At 34.0% G+C, this 16,490-nt stretch overlaps 4 protein-coding genes across 9 annotated transcripts; 2 read left to right on the top strand and 2 right to left on the bottom strand.

The window, feature by feature from the left end:
* Positions 1 to 296: 296 nt before the first annotated feature.
* On the top strand, positions 297 to 4,604 carry LOC106618642 (probable serine/threonine-protein kinase DDB_G0268642). Its single transcript, XM_036374462.2, is given in 5 exon segments — positions 297 to 384; positions 1,076 to 1,932; positions 2,026 to 2,110; positions 3,895 to 4,128; positions 4,202 to 4,604. Coding segments are annotated over 4 exon segments (1,386 nt in total). The 5' UTR covers positions 297 to 384; positions 1,076 to 1,089; the 3' UTR covers positions 4,426 to 4,604.
* On the bottom strand, positions 4,598 to 9,595 carry lin (protein lines homolog). 4 transcript variants are annotated; one of them, XM_014236447.3, is made up of 2 exons: positions 9,268 to 9,595; positions 4,598 to 8,802 (listed from the first exon to the last, which is right to left on the bottom strand). In XM_014236447.3, the coding sequence occupies exon 2, from the start codon at positions 8,740 to 8,742 to the stop codon at positions 5,455 to 5,457; it is 3,288 nt and encodes a 1,095-aa protein (XP_014091922.3). In that variant the 5' UTR covers positions 8,743 to 8,802; positions 9,268 to 9,595; the 3' UTR covers positions 4,598 to 5,454. The 4 variants fall into 4 exon arrangements, with proteins under 4 accessions (XP_014091922.3, XP_069965093.1, XP_069965094.1 ...); XM_070108992.1 differs by lacking the exon at positions 9,268 to 9,595 and adding an exon at positions 9,065 to 9,251; XM_070108993.1 differs by lacking the exon at positions 9,268 to 9,595 and adding an exon at positions 9,081 to 9,251.
* Positions 9,596 to 10,165: 570 nt separating this feature from the next.
* Positions 10,166 to 13,764, top strand: Pgi (glucose-6-phosphate isomerase). Its single transcript, XM_014236451.3, has 5 exons — positions 10,166 to 10,551; positions 11,506 to 12,088; positions 12,165 to 12,404; positions 12,467 to 12,998; positions 13,052 to 13,764. Exons 1-5 carry the CDS (start codon positions 10,418 to 10,420, stop codon positions 13,237 to 13,239), a joined length of 1,677 nt encoding a protein of 558 aa, XP_014091926.1. The 5' UTR covers positions 10,166 to 10,417; the 3' UTR covers positions 13,240 to 13,764.
* Positions 13,742 to 16,372, bottom strand: LOC106618643 (WD repeat-containing protein 43). 3 transcript variants are annotated; one of them, XM_036374454.2, is made up of 9 exons: positions 16,101 to 16,372; positions 15,933 to 16,046; positions 15,339 to 15,868; positions 14,789 to 15,277; positions 14,562 to 14,690; positions 14,346 to 14,495; positions 14,180 to 14,277; positions 13,930 to 14,121; positions 13,742 to 13,831 (listed from the first exon to the last, which is right to left on the bottom strand). In XM_036374454.2, the coding sequence occupies exons 1-8, from the start codon at positions 16,311 to 16,313 to the stop codon at positions 13,967 to 13,969; spliced, it is 1,878 nt and encodes a 625-aa protein (XP_036230347.2). In that variant the 5' UTR covers positions 16,314 to 16,372; the 3' UTR covers positions 13,742 to 13,831; positions 13,930 to 13,966. The 3 variants fall into 3 exon arrangements, with proteins under 3 accessions (XP_036230347.2, XP_014091928.3, XP_036230348.2); XM_014236453.3 differs by lacking the exon at positions 13,742 to 13,831 and having other exon boundaries at positions 13,890 to 14,121; XM_036374455.2 differs by lacking the exons at positions 13,742 to 13,831; positions 14,562 to 14,690 and having other exon boundaries at positions 13,890 to 14,121.
* Between the last annotated feature and the right edge of the window lie 118 nt (positions 16,373 to 16,490).

The following is a 16,490-nucleotide window of genomic DNA, read 5'->3' as shown; positions in this document are numbered from 1 at the left end:
CATAAACAAAAATGGCTCTTAGTGACGTCACATACAAATCAGAAAAGTGTTGTTAGCTTTTCAGTATTCATTCCCATACAAATTTAGTTACTACAAGGCTATACATCTTAGCACGGTGATTTCTGATGATATAAAATACTGCCTTGCGATCAAAATAACTATTATTACTGTAGCACAATGTATTGTCTCAATATTTCAAATGCAAATATTTAAAATTAATCAAACTAAATTGCTTTTCCTTCAATTAAATTCCGGCCATGGGTAGAAATGGAGAAGGCATTACTGGCCCTTCGTTTGAAATGATTTTGTTGGGAGTTGGTGCAACAGATAGTTTATAAAATAGTGCAAACGTTTGTCACTACATAAACATGTTGCTTGTTACAGGTACAATTAAGAATACAGTAAAACAGTAAGCTGCACATATGTAGTTTAATTCTGTTATACACTATTTCTTAAGTGAACATTCACACTAACTTAACTTTATTCTCACACAAGCTGGGTCTGTTGTCCGGAAGTGTAATAAAGGCGGATTACTGTACGCGACATGCTGAGAGATACCTATAATCATTTCAGTACTTTAAAGTAAAAAGAAAAACACATTAAAGCATTAAATGTTGAAGTACAAGTAAAAAAATAAATTAGGCGTGATTTAAATGTGAAGTTTAAATAATGTACAACAAAATATATTAAACTTTACCAACAAGTACGACTATACCGTTAGAAAAATCGTTATTTATTTGGATACATGTATGTATGTATTAATAAAATTTGCAATGTTAAATGAAAATAATTGGATAATTAACAAATTGCAAAGTTTTCAAATGACAGCTAATTTTAAGATATAAATACATGCATTTAGACTCACAGAAGCAATCGATTTTTCACACAAATGCCTTCTTATACACCGATTTGTTCAAGCGCATTACCAATATATGTACATATACCAGTAAAAATTGCATTAAATTTTTGTTTTATCTCAATGCTTTCCTACAAAAAATTCATTCTTTTAGCTTTTAATTTATAATAATGTAAGGAGTATTTGTGCAATATTTTTGAGCTATTTCTTCTTGTTTAGGTTGTTTATAAGTCATGTCATTTCTCGATGAACAAAAGGAGTGTGAAGATACAAACAAAGATTTTTCAGAACAGTTCAGACATCATGTGTCTGAACGAGTGAAATTGTATGAGGCTAGCATGAAAGGATCAGGATCAGGATCGCCAGCTAAAATAAGCATTAAGAAAAACAACAACATACGCCATGTGGTGCCAGTAGGTGTATTGATTGTGTTTTTTACATTGTATTTAACAGCAACAGCTATTCAATTCAAATATGTGAACTATGTTCATCCAGAAGATAAGAGGAATAGCGATTTCGACAATACTTCAGAAGACCAAGAAATGCAAGCACAGGAAACAGCTAAACGAATAAAAATACTTGAAAAGCTATTGGAATACAAAGACCTGTGCACTGAGTTAGAAGTTTTTACAAAGGATTTGCGTTGGGTAAACGAGATTATGGGAAAAGAAAACCAATTAAAGGAAATTGATACTGAACGTGAACAAATAACTGAAGAATCAGTAATTATGAGCTTTGGAGTTGAGAATGGTGAAAACTACGACCAGAAAGAATCAAAACATAAAGAAAAGCCCACAGAAATAATTGATTCCCAAAGTACTAACAGGGATAAAAGCAATATTGCGCCACAAAATGAAAAAAGGCGATCTAATAAGGCACTTTCAATGAAGAAAAATCAAATTGATAGCGAAAATGCTAAGAACAACAACAGCACGGCTAGCAACAATAATAATAAAAAGGATCAATCAACAGCAAAAAAATCAAACACTGCAGAACCCATTATCTATATGTTTGCATTGGTGTTTATATATTTGCTGCTAAAAGCCGCTTCAGACATAAATCAGCATTACAAATCGGTAAGTGTGCGGACGCTCTATAATACTGTACAGTTGCTGCACAGAGTAATTATAAACATCTTTACGTCACTTATTTCTTTTTACGTTTTCCAGCAAAACAAAGGTGACAAAAGGTTACGACGTTGCTCCTTGCAATCTTACGCTCAGACTCATAAACAAGACCGTCGAGCTTCAAAAGGTACATCATATAATAAACCGTAAGGGTGCTATTAATATTTTTGGATTTGAATAGAAAATAAATGAAAAAAAGAAACATAAAAATCATATTTAAAAAATTAATTCAAAAACATAAAAAATAACTGTAATTGTTAGCAGACTAACTAGATCTACAAAAAAAAGAATTAAAACATTAATTTATGAAAATGTAACAGCTACTATCTATACCTCCTAAATACTCTTATTACTAACGGTAAAAATCTATCGAAAATCAACTAAACCGAATATGGAGCACTTGACGGAATCAAATACTTACATTTACATTTGTATCTAGTAGAAATGTCTTTAGTAGAACTGCTGAATTTAGTGATTAATGCTTGTATATTTTGCATCATCGTTTCGCTATACCTTTAATGGATGTCTAAATTTAATTGCTCACTTACTAACATTTACTTTACGTTCTCTGTTACAACCTAATAACTAAAAAAACGGAGAACCTAAAATAAATTCTTCTAAATATGTATGTTCCCTAAATCAAACAAGTTTTTCTACGTTCTCTTGTAAATCATTCGACATGATACATATTTTTACATACCTTTGAATATACCACACTAACCTGCATAAATGAATAGAAGTATCCTTGAATGCGTTGTTCTCTGAATTCCGTTTGACTTTATATTGCGTGTTGTTCATATTTCGAAAACAAACGTTTTACATGTGTATTTTGATATTTGTTATAAATTTGCATAAATATGTATGTATGTATATAAATATGTTTATATCTATTTCTGTTGTTCTGTTTGCTTTTTTTTTTTGAATTATGTGTACATACATATTAATTAAATAAATTTTACTTTGAGATTTTTATGCGTGTTACCTACATATGTATTGTATATAACCAAAAAACTTCTTTTATACTATAAGTACACATGAGTAAATATAATAGATTGATAAGTCCTTTAAATCACTCCTATCGCCTTCTTTACGTTTGCTTTTTTTAAATTTCAGGTCTCCAACGTATTTGTACTCGTACTTACTGAAAGACCCTTGCACTTTCCTACATGCAAATGTGTTCAATGTGTTTATCTATGGTATCGTGTATTGTTCGCACTTTAACAGCACAACCTTCCAGCTCTAAGCTCTAACTCTCCTTGAAAACTTCAACTATATATATGTATATTATTTTATCTCAAATTGCATTTCTTCTCATATGAAAGCGATATTTTGTCATTATTCATAACTTTGTTGTCTATGTGTGAGCTGTTGTTATCCTACCATGTTTTAAATTTATAAGTATGTATAAATGCAATTGCATATTAAAATGTACATTAACTATGTTTGAATACCTATAAACATTTGTTGTAAATTAATACTATTGCTATTTTATTGTTTTCGTAAATTATATGGAAATTCTGGACAAGTATTGGTCATAGTCTAAACGTTTCTTGGATTGTATGAGTTATTTAGCAAGAACTGCATATACAAGATTTACGCATCAAAGGTCAATAAATTTTTAACTCTCTCTAACTGTAATTAAAAATGTTTGCTGTTTCATTTAACAATGTGGGATAATAAATTTATTAAAAATTACTTACTTTTTCCTTAAAACAACATATGTTGAATATATTATTAATATACGCGTAAATAAATGAGGGAATTGATAAGTTACAATTGCAATTGACTACTACATATAAGAAATTGCGGTCATAAGTTTGGTTGCGAGTGATAATCATATTAAATGATGAGCAATTAGAAATGTTAATACAAATTGGCAAATTATTTTTACATTTACAAATTTTGCTTTAGACTCTTCGAGTAGAAAATCAAAAAACGAATCACTGTTGGAAATGCGATAGCAATCTGTAGATCGCTTCAACGACACTGCAATGAAAAAATCTGAAATACTTTCCAATCTACGGAAATTCACATCTTTCGACGAACATGATCGCTTAGCAAATATACAACGCAGAGTCCATGGTCTAACACTGCAGCCATCGAGGGAATCACAGAATTGTGGTGAAAGTTCTTCAAATCCTTTGGGTAAGTCAGTAAAACATAAAACGCATGGAAGTTTCAAAAATAGGGAAATGAGGTCGTTTATCCAATTTTTCAGAAAGTACTATGCCAAAAATCTCTGGCCGACGATGCTCGGTGCCAGTTTCATTAAGTTTCCAACGTCACAACGTAAAAGCCGTCGCTTTGCCAATTTCGAATTTGGCTCGTCGTACCTCTTTATCCGGCGCACATATTGGCCTAGAAACAAATTTAATTGACCATGGACAAGATACGCCATTTCATGAAGTTAAACGACGTGTTCGCATGATAAATCGACATTAAAAACCAAAACGATTTAATATGAAAATGGATAAATGAAAGCATGTCAATACTCTTAAAATTGTTGGTATTGTACGATTTTGTGATTAATTTGTTGGCAAAGCACAAGTACAGTACCACCAAATTTCGACAGCGTCTGCAGTATTTAATGTTGAACCACAAAATAAAATTTTTCTTCTTTACAATTATAATATAAAAGATTTGTTTATTATGTAAAAACTTTTAAAAATTATTACAAATATTCTAAGTATGTACATGATTTTTTTGGTGTTATAAAAAAATAATGTTTCGATTTCCGATAAATGCCAAAGGTATATTTCAAAATTAGTGTGACATTCGTCCTTTATATTGTATACTTAAATAAGTATGTATTATATATATATTCTCGGAAGTTCATATTTACATCCATCTTAGTTTTAAATTTAAAAAAAAAAAAAACTATTAAATACTATATATTAATTTAATAAAAATAAAATATAAAAGAACATATGTATTGTGCTGATATGTTAACAATTAAGAATTATTTAATTTACGAACTATATATACTCGTATATGTATCTTATAATGTAGAATCGCAATAAGTACAACTTAAGCTAAGGCAAGACCAATTACAGCAACAAATTATCAAGGTTTTCATATTAAAACCAAAATATTTGTAGTTTTTTTTAATGTTAATGCTACTTAAATTCATTTAATAAAAGGCACTAAGCGACAAATTAAATTAGATTAATTAGAAGTGCTAATATTAAGATTTATGTTATTTTGACGTTTGATTCAAAACCAAATATTTTAAATCGCTTTTAGAAGAAAATTGCTATTTGCTAAAGTTATTCAAGTCTTTCATTTTAACAGTAATGTTCGTATGTTTAGGGCATACATATAAAGATATATGTAATGAAATATGATTTCATTATTCGTACTCGAACAATATTCATCATCGTAACATATTAAATACAAAATAAATAAATAACTTCTTCGATAAAGTATTTTAAGCTATTGTTGATTAAAAAAAAAAAGGTCCCAAGGAACATTTTATGTTAAGCTACGTTCATTGCCCTCATAAAGGCTTTCACAGCTTTCCAGCAGCCGCAGCACCGGTGAAATATCGTAGGGATATAATTGACGCGCTACTAATCGGGAGATGTGCAAACGCAATCGTATCAACACACTCATTGCTTCGTCGAGGACAGGTGAGCCCATTCCAAAATCATGACAACTACGTAGAAACATATCCCAATTTGCTCGTATATATTTTAGTAGTCGTAGTAGATAGAGTAGAAAACAAGTCTCATTGCTGACCAGTAGATCCAGTAAGAGGTCTGAACTGTTGGAAATCATTTTGAGGAACTCTAAGAAGGTATAGACCGGATTCAACATAGAAACGAGTTCAGGGAATGCATTATTGCGGAAAGATATGCCTGCTGTAACATCCAAGGTACACACCATAGCTTCAATTAAATGATCATCCTGATCATCGAAAAGATGTATGAGTATTTTGCTAAAGTGGCACTCAGGATGAAATTCTAGTTTGTGCTTTATAAATGATTCCAGTTTGCGTAAAACATCGCGTATGGAACGCTCAATCAACACCATATCTTGATAGGCGTCACAGTCTTGAGAATCAATCGAGGAATCCGAAGAATCGCTTCGTATCTCTTTAACAGTTACAGCAACAGATTTCAGAACTAGGAGCACCATTTTTTGTAATATTGTTTTATCCATTTCAATGGCATTGGCATCAAGCTCAATTGGACCACCTGACAATATCCCTGGAATCCCCCCTGAATTTGGAATGCTTTCGTTATTAGAGAATTCTCGATTCATCGGAGTGGACGAACCGCACATTTGTGTTGTACATCGTTCCGGCTTCGGAGTCCATGGCATATCTTCTAAATAAGTAACGGCCGCGCGTTTGAAGCCCAAAAAACTGACCATGTTTTCAGGTTGACGACGCGGTAGAGAGTCTAAAATACGTGCCTCTTTTACATGCCGCACAATTCTTTGCGCCAAATGACACGTCTCGACTGGCAGCATGTCCTGCAGTGCAAGCGTGGAGCCGTAACACAACGCTTCGTTAAATAAGCACAGTAGCTGTTTATAAACAGTACAGGAAAGTTGCTGTTGTTGTAAAAGTAATTCAAATTTATCCAGCTGGGCATAAAACGGGCGTGTTTCGACCACAGAGAGATTCGCCTTAACTGAAATTATATTTTCCCACAGCTGTAGGAAATTTAGTATACAATGCTCAGCGTGATCTATATGCATATGGTTAACAATAAGAGCTTTCATGTTCTTTACCAATGCAGGCCACTTATTTTCGAGTATTTTAATTGTGACACCTTTTAGATGTGACGTATCGAAACTCTCAGAGTCCGTAAGTGTGATTATTTGACAACTTGATGATACAAAAGAACTGGATACAGAATTTGTTTGAGGCTCTTCGACATTGCCAATATTCACAATGTGTTCTGCTGAATTGTGAATGCTCGAAAAGTGTGTTGCATGAGTATTTAAAGATGACGGATGGGAATGATGATCATCAACGTGATTTTGATGAATTACGTGTTGTTCAAATAGATGTGAAGGAGCACTAACGTAATGGGGTACAGCATTTGATGGGTCATATGCTATTGTAGGAAGAAAGCTTGTGTTATTTTGCATTGTTCTTTCAATAATATCATAGGAGGGAAAATGTTGAAGATGGTGTTGACGCTGCTGATGTTGATGTTGCATCGATATTTGCGATAAATGGTGATGGTGCCTTCGCGCATGCGCTTGAACCATACTCTCCTCTAACACGTCATCATCTAACTCATCCTCATCATTTGCGATCCCTTCCTCCTCACCGTCCAGTCCTTCCTCGTGGTCAACTGTATCGTTAAGCGCACCTCGAAATTGTAATGCAAAATAGTTTGTTTCCAATGTTGGTTGCTGTGGTTGGAAATGAAAAAATCTTTCGCTATCCAAACTGTCTCTTTCTTCATTTGCGCTTGTGTTGCCGAATGATGTGTTTCTACTTTGATCCGGAGAAACATCACTACCCACCTGGGTGTCAACGATTTCGTCTTCAAGTGGGTGCAAATCCATATCTTTCCATTCAACTATTCTTTTAATGATCTCCAAGCTGAAATGAATTTTTTGAACTGCCGAGCTATCCAATCGTTCAAAACTAAAAAGGTTGTCAACTAATTTTTTAAGCCAATTATCATCCAGCTCCTGCTTTGCAATCACCAGAAACGATGCCAATACTCTAGCAGCTAAAAACTGTACATATTCATTGTTGTAACAGGACAAAACAATTATTTCATCAATAAGATTATGATCGTTACGAATGAGAACATCGCAGACGTCCATTATTCTTGCACAAATAAATCCTTTGGAATTCTGTTTAAGATATATATCGAACAAAAGCTGTAAATTAGAAAGAAATTGCAAAAGCTTTTCCGTCGGCCATTCCGAAAGATTCGCAATGCGTTTTTGCCCATTTGTGTCGATGGAGTAATGTGACTGAAAAGGCTTTCGTAGTGTACGTTCGGATACACCGCAAAGGCATTGCTTGTTTAAGGAGGCTTCGAATTCGCGCATGTCCTCTGAGTGTGTTGCAGTTAACGTCAGACTTGCGTTTGTCTGCATCTCTTGCTCTATAGTTTGCGCCGTTAATATCTTAGAACTATTCGTATTTACAGTTATAGATAGTAAATCCGGCATCTGAAATGGTATTCGATCGACTTCGTCGGAGCTTACACCAGTCGTATTAGTACTACTGTTTTTTCCAATAATATCGGCACTTTTTAAGGGCATTTCTGGTTTTTTTACCATATCTGCGGAACTAGTACTACTTGTGACATTTAAAATTCCTGGCAAAATTTGTGTTACATTGCCTTGTTCATTTAATAAATGAGACAATGAAGTAGCACGTGATCCACTTGGTGTGGTTGTAGGAGAATTATTTGCTGAACTAGGTGTGGATATTGAATTGGCGGATGACGAAAGCGAGGAACATCGTAGCTGTTGATGATTATTAGTACTCAATAGTTTGCCATTGATGTTTGCTTGCATTGCATTAACTCCGCCGGTGTCAATAATGTCCGGTGGCGGAGAACATGTTGCCTCTGCAACAGCCGTTGCCTTGGAAGAAACCGATTTAACAACTCTACTGGTTTTACTGATTTTTTCAATTTTTTGTCTTTTTGTTTGGGGCTGCTCGGCATTGTTATTGGTGTTACTACTGCAATTGTGGTTATTACTGCTTGATGATATTTGTGTAGAGTTACTGTTAGAAGTGCTAAGATCTGATTTGCACGACGACGAATTGGACATTTTTTATGTTCGGCAATGCCTTGGTAGAACTTTGTTTTATTGAACTCCGGTATTTTTGTTCTGTAAATTCAAAAACCACAGGAATTATTAATAATATTCGTTTTTAATTATGCATAAATTAGTAATGTATTAAACACGTACTGTAATTTTATAAAAACTAAACTCATTGTCAAGTTAAAATCCTTTTTAGGAGTTAACACGTTCACTAAATTGTCACTTTTTTAATAAATATTTTCAACGTTACGCTTTGCCATTGGACAAAAGATGCTACTGTGCTACGCATTTGCAAGGTTACGTATGCAACATCATTGAAACCACGCACAGTTTTATATAGTTACCGCTCTTAACTTTAGGAGAAGGCGTCGGTTCTCTACTGCTTCGAATACGTACACGCGGCAACGCATGCTACTATCTTACACTGCCATAACTTTATTATTTTAAAATAATTTCATAAATTTAATAACATTTATTCATTTAACGAATCGCTATTGTAGATAAGTAGTACTCTTTTATATGCCTATTTACCTTTTACTATCTTCTTTTCGCTTTCCGCTTTTTAGCAGTAGCAATAGACCTGCGACACTTTCTTGTATCTTTCGTTTTTTCGCGAGATTGGTTTTGCCTTATTCACATTACATATTTCTTTAATATATCATTTTAGTTAAAAATGCATTTTACTCTTTTCTAAAAGTTAAATTGAAACTTTAATACAATCCCATGCAAATCCATAGCACTGAAACTATATTTTTCCCAATTATTATGCGCTACTTAGTTTTGCTGTTTTGTTGGAATTTGACTTCTTAATTACACACACCAATACACACTACATTCCAGTGCAGCCAACCGACAACAGAACGAACAAATCAACCAGTTGCTACCAGATCCGAAATGCCACCTCTTCTTCTTATATTTTTAACCCGAACATTTTTCTAATTTATATCATTTATATGAAATAACTTGAAATTTCTTCATTGAAATTCAGATCTTGTCCAAAGCTATTAAACTAAGATAGAACATAAGTAGCTGGAAATGAAGTTTGCCTTTCAGTAGGCTATGAACGAAAAGGCATATAGATGTCGCTGTTGCATCTTTTGCCCTATTGAAAAGATTACTTAATGATAAGTTAAACCTGGAAACATAATAAACTTAAGCATTATGCTTAAGTAATGACATGAAACTTTGTACTAAAACAAATTTATATTTAAATAACTTTTTTCCAAGATTATTTAATTTTGTTGCTTCTGACAAGTACGATTATAATAGACCACCTAAACAGTATAATGATATTAATTATTAGCTTTAAATTTGCTACACTAGTAAAACTTACATGAAACTTAAACAAATCTAACGCACCGCATTGTGTGCATGGCTTTAGTTTTTCATTCGACATTGACAAAGCTACGTAGAGAGAAACTGAATTTGTTTCGAACGTGGAGTGGGATTACTTTAGTCGTTATAAATTATAATTCTTCTGATCATTTGTGGGAACGTTGTTGAGTTGGAAAAATTCGAGTTTTCAATTAATTTCCTTTTTAAAATAACGAAGTTCTCTTCACAATTGTGCATTGTTGAATACTTGTATACTTTATTCCACAAATTCCAAATTACATTCAGTATTCATAAAAGTCAACTTCTTTGCAATTGTTTTATCAGAAGAAATCATATACTAATAAAAATGGCAGGACCACTTCCACTGCTTTCGGAGGAACCGGCTTACCAAAAGCTACAACAATTTTATAATGCTCATGGCAAAGACATTAATATGAAGGAGCTTTTCGCCCGAGATACAAATCGTTTTAAGAAGTACAGGTGAGTTGTCCTGTGTTTATATCGAATGGGTGAAAAATACGGTTACGTGAAAAACTTTGGTTCGGCAGTGAGCTTGTAGATGGATGTATTCTATTAATGTGTATCTTTAATTGAAAATGTATACATACATATATTTATGTGTACACCAACTTGATAAACATTTTTTATTTTCTTTTTTACAACCGGAAAATTTTTCCAACATGCATAATAGGTTTTTCAAAAAAGTTTGTTGGTATTGCCCCTTTTTTAACAATTGTATACCTATTTCAAATGTTAATATTTAAAATTCTTTTAGTTTATATTCAAATATGGGATAATAGTAATATTGTCAGTATATATTCTTCAAAAAGATCAGGTGTTTATTATACTAGCAATGATTTAGAAATGCGCTTGATGATAATATTTCGACACATATTGAAACTAAGCAAGTGAATGTATTTTAGACCTTGACGTTGACCTACAACACACTATATGTACGTGTGTATTTGCATACATAAGTGTATCCCAGTGATTATTTATTTTCACCAATTAGATTTTGTATAGGAAGATTGCAAGGCTGCTCTCATATTTCATTCGCTACGAAAGTTATCAGGTTATAATTGTTTTTGTTTTATATGTTAAACACTTAACCTTTGACTGTCAGTGGGCAAATGTAAGTCATATGTGATACATATCTATAATATTATATATGTTATTACTGTAGAATCGCCGAACGGCCAAAATTCACGTGTCCAGGCAATGAATGATAAGATTATCTGGTTGAAAAATTTGAATCTTAAAATTTTGTTGTGTGAATACTTTAACAACTTGCTATTACTGAACAAAATTTAAACAATAATTTACATGTTGTTTTGGTCTCTGTAAATAATTGTGTACTTATAAAAGAAATTACAATATGCACTAGGAAATTTATATGTTCTATTCATTACCCTCAATTTATTTGTATATTTCTAGTTTGCGTATTCAAACTCCCAATGATGGCGAAATATTGATTGATTACTCAAAGAACCGCATTACGGAAGACGTATGGCCCCTGCTACTTGACTTGGCAAAAGCCCGCAAAGTAACTGCTGCGCGCGATGCTATGTTCACGGGACAACCCATCAATATTACAGAAAATCGAGCAGTACTTCATGTAGCGCTACGCAATCGTGGAAATGAACCTATTCTTGTCGATTGTAATGATGTCATGCCATTAGTGCGCGCTGAACTGTCACATATGAAAGAGTTCACTAATCAAGTCATATCAGGCGTGTGGCGTGGATGTACCGGCAAACAAATCACCGATGTGGTTAACATCGGTATTGGTGGCTCTGATTTGGGTCCATTAATGGTGACCGAAGCACTTAAACCATATTGCAAGGGTTTGCGCTCTCATTTTGTTTCGAATATTGATGGTACACACTTAGCTGAAGTGCTAAAACGTGTCAACTATGAGACTACACTATTTATTGTTGCGTCGAAAACATTTACTACCCAAGAGACAATAACTAATGCAACATCTGCAAAGAACTGGCTACTGGAGCACGCTAAAGATGTATGTTATATGTTATGTAAATATATTATGTAAGACTTGCTAATGTTAATTCTTTCTATTTAATTACCTAATTTAGCCTGCTGCTGTTGCTAAACATTTCGTGGCTTTGTCTACCAATAAGGAAAAGGTAACAGCTTTTGGTATTGACAGTAAAAACATGTTTGGTTTCTGGGATTGGGTTGGTGGTCGTTACTCACTTTGGTCTGCCATTGGTTTGTCCATATGTCTTTCAATAGGTTTTGAGAATTTCGAGCAATTACTCGAAGGAGCCCATTTCTTAGATAATCATTTTCGGACAGCGCCTTTGGAGCAGAATGTAAGTTGTGAATAATTTACAATAGTAAGAAGATTTCATAAATAAAATTATATACTTATCAGGCGCCAGTTATATTAGCACTATTGGGTGTTTGGTATTCGAACTTCTTCAACGCCGAGACACAAGCCTTGCTCCCTTATGATCAATATTTACATCGCTTCGCTGCCTATTTTCAGCAAGGCGATATGGAAAGTAATGGAAAATTCGTAACCAAGACCGACTCAAAGGTTGTCACTTACAATACTGGGCCAATCGTATGGGGTGAACCTGGCACCAATGGGCAGCATGCCTTCTATCAATTGATTCATCAGGGAACTCGATTAATACCTTGTGATTTTATTGCGCCAGCTCAGTCACAGAACCCAATTGCCGGCGGTGTTCATCACAAAATATTATTGGCAAACTTTTTGGCTCAAACAGAGGCTTTAATGCAAGGGAAAACAACGGAACAAGCGCGTATTGAACTCGAAGCGGCGGGTTTGTCTGGCGAGAAACTTGATGCGCTCTTGCCACATAAGACGTTTACTGGTAATCGTCCAACCAACTCAATTGTTGTAAAGAAAGTTACACCATTCATTTTGGGCGTCCTTATTGGTAATTTATTGATGCAAATTAACCAAATAAAAAATAATAATTTTTGTTTTTAGCTTTATATGAACACAAGATCTTTACTCAAGGAACAATCTGGGATATTAACTCTTTCGACCAGTGGGGTGTGGAATTAGGTAAACAATTAGCTAAAGCAATTGAACCAGAATTGGCCACGCCAAATGAAATAACTACACACGATGCGTCCACTAATGGTCTCATCAACTTCCTTAAAGCAAATTGGTAAACTAAATTGTGGACTATTTCAAAATATACCACATTAAACATTTTCCAGCGGAAGAACAAAAGACCGAAAGCATTTAAAAGCATAAGAATCATTAAAAAAACAACTATGAGATCACACAAAAACAAAAATTATGTTAAACTAAAATGAAACACTGCAGCTTAACATATGGTTTTCACCAGCATGCTTAATAATATTGATTGAAACTTATTAAAATCTCAATTTGTATGTATTATGCTACAAAATGCTTTTACTTGTGAACGCATTATAAATTTAGATTAGTTGTCAAACGCAATGATGTGGTTAGCGAATAGAAGACACTTAAAAATTGCTGTTAGACTCATTCAGCCTATTAGTAAAGTTACATTCAGGTTTTGTTAACGTTTTATCGTCTGCTGTTGTTGAATGATTATTATTATTAATGCCATAAAGGATTCTCTCAGTATCCTGACAAAAAACACTATTAGTAATTGTTGTATTGTATGTATATCAAAATAAAAATAAATTTGATGTTAGCTGGAAATACAATTTTTCGCTGTATATTTCATTTGTTCGCAGTTTAAACCGTTTTAGATCTGAGTTCAACAAACTTTACCTATAGAAAGTATAAAAATTAGCAGTGCTTCCAAAGGTTCAAAGGAAACTAAATAAAATGCTAAAAATATTTCATTTTTACTTATATAATAAACATACATATGCTGTCTAAGAACTTTTGAGAGAAACATTACGATCAAGTTTCCATTTCTTCTGCATCGTCAGCGTCACTTTCATCATTATCTTCATCGCCTTGGTCCATGTTTTCAATGTCCTCTTCAATATCCTCATCCCATTCATCATCGGAGGCACTCTTTTCGCCTGTATCTTCCATTTCAGAGTCTGAAGAACCTGTAACCAATTATTAAAATTTTTATTGTGCGGCAAAAGTTATTTAGATCATATGTACCATTGTCCTCATAGACTAACACATTTGAATTGTTTAAGTTATCCTCATTGGTGTTGCGTTTTATTTGATTAATCAACAAATCCAGACGTCCAGCGACCCTGAGAACGTAATATTATAATTAGTGGCATCAGTTCGAGAATATTTACTAATTATAAAATAAACAAACTTTGATAACTCCTTCAGACAATTCACGCGATGTTCTATTAAACCAATGCATGGACCGAATTTATTTAGTAGATCTTCAGATCCCAAAGCCATTAGTTGACTGGAATGCGTCTGAACAAGAACTTTAAGCCAATCAACTGCATACTCGACACTGCAAAGTATTTATGATATTTTATCCAAAAATTATACAATTATCAGAACTTGAGGTAGTACGTACTTCATACGTTTTTGCTGCATAAACTGAGTTAATTCATTGACCAACTGCCCTACGTATTGCACAGGTAGTTTGTGGAGGGTCAGTTGAATAGTTTTAATATCATGCGTGTGCAATACAGAACGTAGAAGACTAAAGAGGGAGCAACAAATTGGTTATTTGAATTAATAGTCACTTCTTCAACACCTTACGATCTCTTATATTATATGAAAAACTAAACGGATACATACACATTATCTTTGCTGTGTAAGGCCTGCACCAACAACTGAACTTTGCTTTGAGCTTGGGGTGCTCCACTGCCAGCAACAGCATTTAAATTCAAATTTTGTAGTCGGGACTCCATCGGCATTTCAACGGATTTTAATTTCTTCTTTGGAACTGTAGCTGAAGATGTGTATTCCACGTCGGCATCATTGACGATTGGAGTAACTGTTTTTTTTGCGTCACCAGCTTTTCCGTCTTTTTTTGACAGTTTCCCACGCATCAAGTATAGCGTTTTTGGGTCGGTGCGTATGAGAACTTGCAATTTTTCAGTGAAATTCGGGGTTAAATGTTCGAAAACTAAAAAGCTTTTGTTTCCATAACCGAAAATTAATTCTTGCGTGTGACTACTATGCTGAAGTGATACTGAGACAGCTGGTATTGGCGCAATTACTGTTGCACTATCTGACGCAACTTCTATGGTCAGCTTTGGTTTTATTGGTTTTTCTGGTTTAATGCTGCAAACACAATCAATTTAGGATCATCTGACGTAACAAAAAAATAAATATTTATACCCACTTTTCTACTGCAATAAGGTACATATGAATCACACCACTGCGTGTCACACTCGCAACTCTCACATTGCCATCAATATCTACTTGACAAGTAAGACAGTGTGCTACGTCCTCCATAATCAAAGTAGAACTAGCACTTTTGTTACGACCTTTTTTCCCAATTTTCCATATACATATTATACGCTCCATTCGTGATGTGCTTACGACGTATTCACTGCTCTCATCTATTACCAACGAATTAATCAAATTAATGTCGGATGTGTGGCCGGTAAATGTTTGTACTAACTCCTGCGTGGCAACTGAATAAACTTTAATTTGACGACCTCCAACTACCAAGTTATTTGATATTTCCAAATAAACAATGCTATACGGCTTTTCCGGCCCCACTGACCAAGATGAGAGCTGCTTTTCTTCAGATAGTGACCATTTTATTATCTGGCAATCTTCCCCACTACTATATAAGTGACCTTCAGTATCTTTAGTAAGGCATGTAACTTTTCCTCGGTGTCCTTCGCCTTTAAGGTTTCGCTCGATCTGCATATAATAATAGCATCTATTTTATATGAAATTTACTCAAATTTTCAATCGAAGACCTTACCTTGGCTAAAGCGTAAGAATAAAGAGAGATGTGTCCATTGCTTGTACCCAGCGCCAAGTAAATTATTTCTGTGTCATGGTTTGGACCATTGTGTGATTTGCGAGCTTTCTTCGACTATTTTGGAAATACTGTATAGAAACAATTCAGAAAATCTAGATAACTACCAACCTTTTTCCCTTCAGCAGAATGTCTGGCTGAAGAATTTGTTATAACCCATGTGAGTGCAGTACAAGGGCCCGATAACTGTAGATTGGGTGTGTAATCCTGCTTTAGTTCGTTGGTTTCTGTGTCCCATATCCTCAGAATACCTTGGTCGTTGATGAGAGCAAATAATTTGCCATTAGGCGAAAAGCTTAACACGTGCTGTTGTCCTAATGCCATCGCGAACGTACTTTAAAGACACAAAATTATAAATGTAGTTTACGCACGTGTATATCATGATATACGTTCTCTGGTGTCAGTTCTTAAAGTTGCCACTTTATTGAGTAAATAGATTGAGAATATATTCTACGTTCTCTGTTATTAATCTGTACGCAAACAGCAATGAAACAATTTTAT

Source organism: Bactrocera oleae, chromosome 4, assembly GCF_042242935.1.
Source record: "Bactrocera oleae isolate idBacOlea1 chromosome 4, idBacOlea1, whole genome shotgun sequence".
In the NCBI taxonomy this organism is placed as follows: domain Eukaryota; kingdom Metazoa; phylum Arthropoda; class Insecta; order Diptera; family Tephritidae; genus Bactrocera; species Bactrocera oleae.
Note: the sequence above shows the minus strand (reverse complement) of the source record. Positions and strands in the feature narration are given on the sequence as shown.

Coding starts and splice junctions, on each gene's coding strand:
- lin (XM_014236447.3), bottom strand. CDS start 8,742: ATGTCCAATTCGTCGTCGTGCAAATCAGATCTTAGCACTTCTAACAGT.
- Pgi (XM_014236451.3), top strand. CDS start 10,418: ATGGCAGGACCACTTCCACTGCTTTCGGAGGAACCGGCTTACCAAAAG. Junction 12,405..12,466: donor CAGCGCCTTTGGAGCAGAAT/GTAAGTTGTGAA, acceptor TATACTTATCAG/GCGCCAGTTATATTAGCACT. Junction 12,999..13,051: donor CATTTTGGGCGTCCTTATTG/GTAATTTATTGA, acceptor TTTTGTTTTTAG/CTTTATATGAACACAAGATC.
- LOC106618643 (XM_036374454.2), bottom strand. CDS start 16,313: ATGGCATTAGGACAACAGCACGTGTTAAGCTTTTCGCCTAATGGCAAA. Junction 16,047..16,100: donor ATTCTGCTGAAGGGAAAAAG/GTTGGTAGTTAT, acceptor TTTCCAAAATAG/TCGAAGAAAGCTCGCAAATC. Junction 14,496..14,561: donor ATGCAGCAAAAACGTATGAA/GTACGTACTACC, acceptor AATACTTTGCAG/TGTCGAGTATGCAGTTGATT.